Consider the following 11858-nt stretch of genomic DNA (forward strand, 5'->3'; position numbering starts at 1 on the left):
CAAACAAAGAAAAACGGACAACAGAAACAAAAGGGTTGAAACATGGAAATAAAAACTGAAAAAAATGAAAACACAACAAATGTAATTAATGAACAAAATAAAGATAAACTCCTCCTGGGGACAGGCATGACATGCATCAAATACCAGGTTTACAACAATACACAACATTTGTCTACGGAGAGCCAGTGGTGAAAGGTGTAACCCTTACATATGTTATATTATGGCCAGAAGCAAACAGTGGGCCTCCTACGTCATGATTCCCCGCTTGATTTCTGAAGTCACGTGGCAATTTTTCCCACTGCTCTGAAGACTGCTTTGTGCACGTCCTCGGTCATCTCATTCACGTAAGTCTAACGACGGCGGATACAGCCGCCCGAGCACATCTCGGCAAACGACTGCACGCAACACTACCGTGCACGTGGCATGGGAGCCATTTCCTACCTTGTGACGAGTGATCTGCTGCTGGATTTTGGCCGTCTGAGTACCAATGGGCTCAGAGTTGGCCAGTTTCTTCTCGGTCACAGACAGCCAGTCTGAAATAGGCTCCGTGGTTTCATGGAATTGCTTAGCCAGAACCAAGATATCTTCCAGTTGTTTTTGCCTACGTCAAGACAATAACAGAACAGCTGAGGACGGAGCAACTTAATGTCACTGTAAATAGCATGCTGCGTCAGGAAACTTTTAATGCACTGCAATGGAAACAGGGGGCAGAGTGCAAATACCCTGAAACAAAGCACTGGAAAGGGGAACAGAAGTACCTCTGTTCAGTACCAGGTGTAACACCTTGTCAGGCAAACTGGAAATGCAAACACACACCACATTCCAACAAACTGCAGACGAAGCCTCCTTCCCCAGATGTTGCTTTAGGGTCCAGTCCAACTTCCATTGAAGTCAAGAAAAAGACTGCCATTATACTGCTGTTCTATCATTAATGGCATCATCACACAGAGACCCCCAAAGTGACTGCTAAAATCCAAATGTCAAGCTTTTAAAGGCAGTTTGGTGCAAGGCGTCAGACTGACAGCTCTGAAGCCTGCAGCCCCCTTACCCCCGCCAGAATTGCAAATATCAGTAAGTGGATTTGGCCCTTATGGACAGCCCTGCACCTCATTATATTACATTATGCAGCCATGTGCATCTTGTAAATGAGATTCAGGCAGCAGAAAGGTGTAAATATACACTGTGGTTGAAGCAGAAAGTCAAACTCCAAGGAATAAAAATAACACACACCCTGTGAAGGGAATTAATCTCGTCTAAGCATTTCCACAGCATTATAAACTATGCCATCTGCTTCACCCTCCCAAAACACATTTGGTATCTCATGTTTTTCTGATCACTGCTTCCAGGATATTTCAGTAAAGGAATCTCACTGGACTTTCTAAATGTTGCGTTCCCCATGATTACAAAATGGCCCACAAGACTGACCAGTGGATTAACACAGCTGCAAATCTGAAGAGCTATGTTAGCAGAAAATATTTTGAACATCAGCTACATCAGCTGGTTCATTAATGCATACTAAAAACAGTTCAAAAACACACGCACCACAGCTTCCACCACTCAGAAAGCAGCTTACAAGGATTCATTATCATGGGCTGCAGTGTAAATAATAAATGATAAAATGTATCCTTTTATTCATAAAGCGGCCCCTACCCTGTGCAAAAAGTTGAGCTCTGTAAACTAATCTGAGATCCTTGTAGGCTGCGAAAGAAGTTGTATTACACTACCTAATACAAAGATGAAGCAGATCACTGAGATTGACTCTGGCTTACACTGCCTATTAACAATGGCTTACAATGAATAAAGAGATTCCAGCAGCATCAGAGGCGTCTCAGAAATAGTGCCCCACATCTGTCCTGAACCTTAAAAATCCCGTGCATAGGGACTGGATTGCAGCAGAAAGCTGTTAGGTTAATTCAGGGGAAAAAAAATATACGTGGGGGCAAAGGACATCACGTGCTTTCCTGCTGGGAACATCTGAGCAGGCACAAAGGAACGTCGCCCCTTGCAAAGCTGGGGGGAAATGAAACCAGCCCTTCCCACTCTCCTGACTTACCTGGCTGCTGCCTTGCTGAGCAATCCTGCCCATCGATTTTCAAGACTCTCCAGCTGGCAAACAATCTTCTCCCTGTCTGCAGGCTCGGCTGACTGCGCTATCCTCCCACCCTCTGCCTGAATCATCTCCACAGTGGCCTTGCGATCATCGAGCAGCCGCTGGAGCAGCTTTTGCATAAACGGTAAAACAAAGGAGAGGAAAAAGTCACCAAGTTACTAAATCGAGTCAGAAGAGCCGCTTTTGCCTCTGGAGACATCAAACCTTGAATTGTGTCTGAAAACCATTAATAAGCACTGGGCTGAAACCAAACCAAGCCCAGCGAGTCAACAGTGAGGTTTTCTTCTTTCCAGAGACAAGGACCAAAAAAATGCTCTGAAATGCTTTTGTTTAACAGAGAAACTTGAGATCCTGCCTGGATTCACCCCAGCTGTGCAGGTTAAGTGATAATGTTCTCTCCAATCTCCCATTCTAAAAAACTCATGTGCAAAACAGTGTTGCTGATCACAGGGTTGCTATAAATATTTTCAAACTTTTTATTTTATTTTACCACTGTTGACACATGCAAACTTTTCACTGAAGTATTAACAACACTGATTCGTAACCTGTGCTTGTTACTTTTAAAGGACCTATTTGTGTTTGGCTAGCCTTCTTATCTATATATATTTATTTTGTTCACACTCCAACACAGGCAACTATACACAGAAAAACTTCCTTGAACCTGACATAACACAGTAGCTATCGGCATGCAGAAAAACAAGTTTGCTATAAGTGAAGGAAAATAAAAACCAAACCAAGAAGGAAGCCAGCGTGTTAATACAATGCCACTGGAACGCCAGAGCCAGCTCCATGTCACGTATTAATAAATGTATGTTGTATATTAATATAAAACATATTGTATAACACAACACACATTCATTACGTACGGTATATACAACACTTTCAATTGGACTGTTAAAATAGCAGCAATGGATAACAAGACCAGGAACGATGCAGTATAATACTAGCATGCAGGTAAGCTGCAGCTGCAGATTGGTGGCTGTGCACTAGCAATGTGATGGCACAGCTATGTTTTCTCATCTACAATGAATCCCAGTGATTTCTGGATGTGTTCTGTCCCTAGCACCACTCTGCGCTCCCACTGTACATCTTGCCTCCAGGTCCCGTGCACCCAGATCCTCTATGGAGCTTGCCATGTCTGTCTTGCTTACCTTTTGCTCCTGGATCTGGGCTTTCACCACTTTGTACTCTGCAGATGGAGGTTTCTGATTGGAGATGAGGTCCTCGGTGTCTGCCAGCCAGCTCAGCAAAGGCTCCAAGGCATCTTGGAATTTCCCACAATGCAACAGGGCTTCTTGCAGCTGTGCAATTCTCTGTGCCACCTACACGGTACAAACATGCACATCGTTAGAAGCGCAGCGCTCGCAGCTTCCACCAGGAAACAGAAGACACCAATTCCCCATTGCTAGTGACTCTTCTATGTTTCAACGGCTCTTTAGACCTCTTTTGGTTCTGCTCAAACCACTCGTCGATGTTGCAGCAAACCTACGATAACATCACGCTACACCCTCCGTCGGGATCCCCCTCGCCTGCAATGCCTACCTTTTTGTTGAGAGTGTTCCAGCGGGTGTTGATCTCCTCCATGTCATGTTCCAATCCCTGCACATCACAGTTTTTCCCTGCGCTCTGGATGAGGCCCTGACCAACTCCATTCACTTGCTGCAATTTTAGCTGAAGGGGATCCACTTGCTCCTTCTGAAACAGCTGGACAAGGAAGGGGAAGTAGGCATATTTATAAGCAGACTTGCTCATCGTCTATGTCCTTACTCAGCACAGCTCCATACTTTAAAAGATAAAGTTTAGGCTACCGTTTCCAGCCATCTCTCCAGAGCCAGCCTTCCCCATTTGTTTCCTATGCTGCACTTACATGATTCAAGGATGTTAGGTTCTTAGATTGCATGCAATGAGTACTCCCCTGTCTGTGGGTGTCACTGGCCACCCAGTGTTTTGCATCTCAAGCTGTTCAATCCCATTTTCAAAGCATGGGTTCCAAGGACAGAAAAGTCACAACTCCCAAAAGTTTAAAGGTAGCCAATTGTGATTAACACCCAAGAGCTGGTCAAATGTTTAACAGCAGGCATCAAAGCGACTCCAAGTGATGCGGCTGAACCGGGACACGATGGGCATGAGGTTTTGTTAATGATTGAAATTTAAGCCGCTGGGAAACTAGCTGCATTTCTAAAGACAAAGGCAACAAGACAAAGGCAATGGACGATTAATGGGTTAGTCATTTATCTAAGATCTTACCACATATTTGGCACAAGGCTAATCTGGAAGCCATATGGAGGAAACATTTAAAACAACAAGAATTTGGGGGAATGAAGCAACCTTGCTATTGTGAGCAGAGAGAGCTGGGAAAATCCTGTTTTCGTGAGGGAGATAAGTGCCCTTATCAAACCTTCAAATCTGCTGTAATTACTTGATGACAAGCCAGACTGTAGCCACCTGCATTCATTTCCTTTCCACCACAACAGCAAGCCTTTGGCCTCAGCGAGATAGGCCAGCAAACCAAGGCCACAGCAGGCAGAAAACAGAGGCACGTGAAAAGCAAACTCTTGAGCAAAAAAAGCAGGAGGCAGAACCAGCTCTGTTGCAGCGTGACAAAGAACGCGCTCCAAAAATGGGAAATAGATGCAGATTTTGTTTATAGTGGGGCCTCGGGCTGCCAGCGAACACAGCTCACAGGTCAAACTGATGAAGCAAAATTGGAAAGGATTATTTGCTCTCCTCCATCACAGCGTCTGGAAGGCTGAAGGAGGAGAATGGAGACAGCCGCCTTCACTCTTATTCAACTATCTTCTTAAAAAAAAAAAAGACAGTATCTGAGGATGTGGAAGTCGACAGTGTTTAAACAGTTCATTTCAAATACACAATGCAAACCTTAAAAAAAAAGAAAGAAAGAAACCTTTCCAGAAGCAAAGCATGGATTAAGGTTTGAGAAGGCTTCTGGGCACCAGACAGCTGCTTTATCTCCGAAGGGATAAAAGTCAGCTTGCCTCACTTCTCTTTGCTTCATTTTCAAAAAAAGATGTATTCTTCTGTGCTGAACTTCAGCAACTTAGCTGCAGAATGGGCCTGTGCCAGGATGTTAACCTAAAGAGCGCACTGGGAGAGCGTCCAGGGCTGTGTGCTGGTGCAGAATTATTCTCCCGTTATAAGAAGTGACGGTGACATGAAATCGCTGATTCCCCAAACACTTCTCCCATTACTGCTTATATATGGAGCTGCCTGCCTAAAGGCAGCTGAACACATGAAAGGCCCAGACAGAAAAGAGAGAGGTAGTTAGCCCCGTTAGTCTGAAATCACTCAGAAGGCAGGGTAGAACTGCACCTTTACAGACTAACTAAATAAGATCTCTATAGAGAGCACAAGCCTTTGTGAACCCAAGTTCACTTCATCAGGTGCTGATAAGTCAGGCATGCAAAACCAGACTGCAGTGCACAGTGCCTTTCTTCTAATGCGCTGGCCTAAGCCTTAAATATTAAACTTGTCGTTTTCTAACCAAAGTAGACTTTAAAACTGTTGTTTTTGAGGGGGTTTTGCAGGAGCCCAATGCAAAGTCCCTGATATCTAACAATATCAAAGGAAAGCCCAGAAAGCAAAGCCCGTTTCACAAGGATCGTTTTAAAAAGCAACTGCAATGTTAAGTGCAAATACTTTTCATGCCTTTGTTCTTCTGTGTGTACAAAAGAGTCCAATGTTTTAGTTCACTTCCCCTCACTGTGACTCAACTCGGAAACAAACATTTCATGTGCAATCTAGATTTTGCACAGAAGAGCAGGGTTCTTGGAGCTGGAGCTGGCGAACAACCCTTTAAAGGGGCTGCATCTGTTTAGATACATGTCCCTCTCCTTTTGAGAAATACTTTCCAGAGACTCTCTTTGCATTCTACTTTGTTCATCTCATGGATGACTGCATCCTGTGATCTCACTCTGCTTCTTAACCCCTTTATCTCTGAACACAAATGCAGCCCGCCTTCGGCAATTCTCCACCGGCATGCTGGTGCAATGATGGAACCAACAATGCAAAGGCGATGTCCTTCGTAAGGGTGAGATGCAAGCCTGGAAGAGCATTTTGCTTGAACATTACCTTTATGTTAATAAAGGTATTATTCGTTATTACACGGCATTCCCCTGATGCAAGCGCTAAGCTCATCAACTGCACAAGCGGTAGTGAAACCATCGCTGGATCAAAGGGGTTAACAACTGGAAAGGTTTCTTATAAAATATAGTCCCACTGGAGAGGCAACAATGAAACCGAAGCAGTAAATCCAGACAACAGCCCCATGATGTCAATACCTTCATGTCGCGTTTCCTTTCCTAATTTACTGGCCGGAGTGGCAGAGCCTGGCACTTCAATCAAAGGAAACTCCTTGTAAACTGACCTCTCCTCTCCGCCCTGCTAGGTCCCCAACCTCTATTTCAAAGCATTTCTGAATCTGTGGCGCTCGTGAATTTTTTTAATGGGTGGCAGAGCACAAAGGATGAGGAACCGCTACCGAATGGGGCTGATGTGCTGAGTAACTTGTGATGACTGCTAAGTGATCATTTGGCTAACCTTGGCGGCTGTAAATGGGCCTTCATTTACTGGAATACCAGGAACTGAAAAAAGGTACCCACCCTCCTAGCCCCGTTACAACCAATTTTCACATTAAGTGGGTTTTAAAAAGCCAAAAGCAACTTGACTCCTATTTTTTCCTGGCGTTTCAGGACTTTGCTGCGCAAACAAACACACAAAGCTCCCCCTAAGCATTAATGCCATGCAAGCGGTGTTTTCACCCAATTTGCTTCACGCCATTTCCTCTAGTAACAAATTTTCTACTTGAAATGCTGCAACTACCCAGCTCGACCAGCGAGAAGAAAATCTTCCTGAAGCAATCCATAATTTATTTCTGAGGGAGCAGCATGTATTTCAATAAACCAGTCACTTGAAAAGTTTTACATAATCAAGCAAATCTCTTTTACCTCCCATATTTATGACAAGCTTTGCGTCTCCCTAAACCGTACGCTTGCCCTCCAGATCTCAATGAGGGAAGGAAGGGAAGCTACCTCAACCTTTAGGTTGCAGAGCGTGGACAGAGGAGACCGCGGTTTCTGTGTGCATCCCACAGACTATCAATAAATCATCGGCTGGGTGAGAGTCCACCCTTCCCTCCTCCCCTCACCCTGGCCAAATAAAGTGATTGTGTCTGGCACACCCTGTGTTAGTGACTGAGTAACAAATACCTCGTTATCTGGAACTAATCCATCTGTTAAAGCAGGAGGCCCATCAGCAACAAGAGGCATGACAGCAGGCCCCTTTGTGTCGGGCACTGTGGCAGTCGACTGCTTCCCTGCAGGTGCTGCAGTAGCAAGTTCTTTTCCTTGGAGATCTGGAGCTGGGGTGTCTTCCAGCTCCAAGGTGGCAAGTGCAAGCATTTTGGCCCTGTGCACAGAGGCACATGATGCTACAGGTGTGGGGACAGCAGCAGAAGGCTCCTCCAGGACAGGAAGTATAGCAGCAAGCTCCTCTTCCCTGCTGAATGGCAGGGCTGTGGTCAGCTCCTCCATCCCAGCTGCTTTGAAAGCATGCTCCTCTGAGCTGGGGTCTGCCATGATGCCAAACTCGTCCGTGCTGGATGCTGTGACATTAGAAAACTCCTGCTCCTCTGAGCTGGGGTCAGCCGTGATGCCAAACTCCTCCGTGCTGGACGCAGTGATGTTAGAAAACTCCAGCTCCTCTGAGCCGGGGTCAGCTGTGATGCCAAACTCCTCCATGCTGGATGTGGTGATGTTAGAAAACTCCTGCTCCTCTGAGCTGGGGTCAGTCGTGTTGCCAAACTCCGTGCTGGACGTGGTGACGGTAGAGAACTCCTCTGCTCCTGGAACATCCGGGGGAAGATCGGCTATACCAGATGCCATGGCAAGGGTGGCAAACTCCTCTGGACCTGCCAGCACCATACTAGAAAACCTTACCGCTGGAACATCAGACTCTAGAGCAGGTTCTTCTGCAGCTGGCCATACACATGGAAACTCCTCCGTGCTGTCTAGCCTGGCAATGCCCAGCTGCTCCAGGCTAGTGGTCATGGCTGAAAGCTCCTCATTGAAAGCAACCATGGAGGCAGGTTCTCCTGCACGAGACTGAGCAGCAGAAATGTGCTCTGCAGAAACTGGAGAGAGAGTATTCCCAGCGACACCACTTACTAACTGATCTGCCTGGCTATCTTCAAACAACGAGGCCAGGTCTCCTGGCTCCAAGATGTCTACTGCTAGCACAGAGGCGTCCAGCATTACCTGCACACCTGTTTGCGAGGCTTCTTCCCGACCCACACAGGCACGTGCAGAGACCTCTTTGCAGCGATCGGGCCCCAGCCGCTGACACGGAGGCTCCGTCTCAGACCTCAGGTCCTCGACAGATTGTGTGGATTCAACTTGTGCCTCGGAGCCCTGCTCTGGCAGCGAATCGTTTTGAAAAGATGTCTGGGAACAGTGACTATCGAAACTTTCGGTGTCGTGAATCTGGCCCTCAAATCTACTGCTGTCCTGTTCCAAGTCCGAGACTTCATCCTCAGAAACCAGTTCTGGGACATCCCAGTTGGAGAAGTCAGTCCTTTCGGACACAAGCGGCTCGTGCTCGTCTTCCACTTTGACAGCAACCATGTCTCGTGGCAAGTAAGCACCCTGTTGGGAGACCGGTCCCTCGGCCCTTGCAACAGGAGCCAACGGCCGAGTGTGGAATGAATAGGTTGGGGACGCGCGTCCCGGGCGTTCCTCACAGGTCGGCTCCATTTCGCTGTCGGCGACCAGCAGGGCTCCATCATCTTCATCCCCTACCGCAGGAACACCGTGGGGAAGAACTGTTCCTTCAAAGCCAGGGACTTGGACTGCATTTGCCTCGGGAGCTGCTGTCATTTCATAGTCCAATAAGCCCCCGGGCTCGTGATCTGTCAGGGGGTCGGTTTCGTACTCGTCAGCATCCTCCAGGGACAGCAGCTGCGGTGACATGGTCTCCGCTGCAATGCTAGGACTCCAAGTCACCACTTCCTCCGAGTCGGCCTGGGTAACGGCAGCGGCATCGTGTTCAGAGGAAGGCTCTGTGGTGGGCTCTGCTGTACTCACCACCTGAAAACTGTACGTGACATCAAAGTCCTCGAGATCAGACACCACCGCAGAGTCGGATGCGCTGACTTCTAAAGCGACCGCGTGCTGGCGCGCTCCCGTGCCGGTCTCTGCAAGCGGTTCTGAGTCGGTCGGCAGCGGGTCCAACCCCTCCGAGCCTCCCGCAGAGACCTGAGCCTCCAGATCAACCGAGGCAGCTCCATCACCGTCCTCGTCATTCAAGCACTGCTTTTCTAGCTCGAGAAACATCTGCACCGAATCTGTGTCGGAGAACTGCTCCGGGACGAGGGAGCTGGCGCAGCATTTGGGATCTGGAGCAAAGTCCTCGGCTTCACACTGAACTGCCACATCCTCGGTTTCACGCACGGTCGCTGGAAGAGCGCGGTTTAAATCCCTGCACGTTTCCTGGGGAACAGAAGCTAAGCAGCTATCACGGGGCGGTGAATCACCACAGCATACTTGGCGTGGAGATGGGTGGTTAGAGGTCCCCAGGACACTGGCAGGACTGCTGTCTGCTGTCTGTATTGTCACTGCTGCAACAGTTAATTGTTCCCTTTCTTCCGAAATATCTGCTAAGCAACAGTTCCTTTTCTCATCTGTCACCAGAACAGTCTTTCCTTTCTCTGACAGCATCTCCTCCTCCCACTCCTCAGCCTCCATCATTATCCATCTCTCATCCTCCTCAAATCTCAACTCAGACTCAGTTTTTTCTCTAAGATTGGGGGTGATGAGGATATTCATTCCCGAGTCCAGAAGCTCTTCACTTAGGCAGGGAGAGAGGTTTACAGTTTCCACAGTGCAATCTGCTTCGCTCGCTTCCAGCGTCTCATGGTGCCCGTCACTAAGACTCCCCTTGATAATGTTTTTCCTTGTCCTCGGCCACGTTGCGCTCGAGAGTCGGTGGCTCCAAGATACACGTGCAAGAGGCATGCCGGTCTCTTCTGGGTTGAGAAGAGGCTGGCTTTCATCCTGGGAACATTCGTAGCAGTCTTCGCTCGATTGTTTCACTTCCTGAGCTTCTGCGCCGCCAGATTTGGAGACGTGCCTCAAAGTGAGCGACTCCGACATAGGTTCCCCTTGCTCCAAATGTCCAGAGCTCTCCGCCGACACAGCACTCGACTCCCTTTTTTCTTGTAAAGAAGGATTTGAAGCACCAGCTTCTGAGACTTCGCTCAAGGAGGCCTCGATCCTTTCTGCAAATTCAGGGAAATTTGGCGGCATAAACGATTTCCACGATCTCCTGTTCACATTCTCCTTTTTTTCTGGGTTTGGCCGTCTTCTGGGTGGAGCTGGCGCAGATTTGGAGACATCGCTGCTAAGTTTCAGTGCGTCAAAAATGACTCTTTCGTCTAACTTTTTGCTTTCCGGCGCCCTTGATTCAAAGACATTAGATGCTCCTAAAGTCCCATTGCTGGATATAGTGCTGCCGTCCACCTTATCTAGAGTGCTTTTTGAGGGCTGATTCAGCTTAGACCCCTGATCAATTTGTTCGTTTATTCTCATGGTGTCGTATATAGACCTCTGGGGGACATAGCAATCCTCTATATACCCATCCTCTTCCTCTCCCTTCCCCAGGCAAGTGGGATTCTGCCGTAAACAGTCTGGCCTGCTTAGTGGCTTGCCCATGCTTTTGCAATTGAGAATGAAGAAAACAAACCTCAGTAACTTTTTATCCACCGCCAAAAGAAATGCATCCTGCATCAATTCAGAGCCCTTTCGATTCCAGGCTGTAATCCCAAACGCGGCTTGGACCCCCAGGTTTGTACTCCACACCACTCAAACGGCAATCCCCAGAGCAGCAAATTTCCATGGTAGCAAGGATCCCCCCCCCAAATTGCATCCCATCGCCTGTTCAGAGATGCCGGTGGCCCGGTGCCGAGAGAAAGCACGTGTCCTTTGGGGGGGGGCGGAAAAAATCGCGAGTCCAATAACTCCTTCCTAGGGTTGCTTTTTTAAGGGAACGTTCCTTTCTCCTTGCAACTCCGTCAGCAAAAATCATCCGTGTATGACAGCTCCTATTCAATAACTACTCCCCATCACCGTTTGTGACAGAAGCTGCGGATGAGTTCGAAGCCGTTAATTTATCCCGAGCGTGCCCTTCTCTAATAACAAAGGCACCGTTTCTCCGGGCGGCTCACGCCTCGCGAGCCCAGGCTCCGACGAATTCTTCTCATTTTCTTCCCAGCTCCAGCCCCGGGACCGTCCAGCTGGTCTGAATTAGCCTCTCGGCTGGCCGCTGGTGTTTTCATTTGAACTGAGCTTGTCGGCGGATATCCCTGCAAGTTTAAACACAGGAAGTTCTTCGTGCGGGGCGAACTCCAGGGCTTCCTGTCTCAAAAACATGATGGTCCGGGCGCATCCCAGCCGCCGGCCCGGGGCGCGGAGGCTCGGCCGCCCCCCCGCCGCCGGCCGGGGGCGCGGGGGCCGGGGGGGCGGGGAGAGCCTCTCTCCAAAACGCAGCCAAAAATGGAAGAGGGCTGCGTTAGGAGCAGCCGGGGGGCGAGCCGGGCTCTTGCCCCCTCCCCGAAGCCCCCGGCCGCTCGCCCAGGCCCTGACAATAGCAGCCCATGGCCAGGCCGGGCGCGGGGAAGGCAGGGAGGAGGCGCTCGCCTGCGAGAAGTTTCCGGCTCGCCTTTTGTGTGCCCGGCGCG

General features: G+C 48.7%; 1 protein-coding gene across 1 annotated transcript in view; it reads right to left on the minus strand.

The window, feature by feature from the left end:
- Positions 1-11858, minus strand: part of MACF1 (microtubule-actin crosslinking factor 1) — a 223459-nt gene that overhangs the window by 46527 nt on the left and 165074 nt on the right. Inside the window, exons 54-57 of the mRNA XM_025198710.1 lie at positions 3653-3814; positions 3262-3432; positions 2054-2220; positions 442-601 (exon numbers count right to left, since the gene is read on the minus strand). Coding sequence (XP_025054495.1) covers positions 442-601; positions 2054-2220; positions 3262-3432; positions 3653-3814 — 660 coding nt within the window. The remainder of the gene's footprint in view (positions 1-441; positions 602-2053; positions 2221-3261; positions 3433-3652; positions 3815-11858) is intronic.

This window comes from Alligator sinensis, unplaced genomic scaffold, assembly GCF_000455745.1.
Source record: "Alligator sinensis unplaced genomic scaffold, ASM45574v1 scaffold337_1, whole genome shotgun sequence".
NCBI classification, from domain to species: Eukaryota; Metazoa; Chordata; order Crocodylia; family Alligatoridae; genus Alligator; species Alligator sinensis.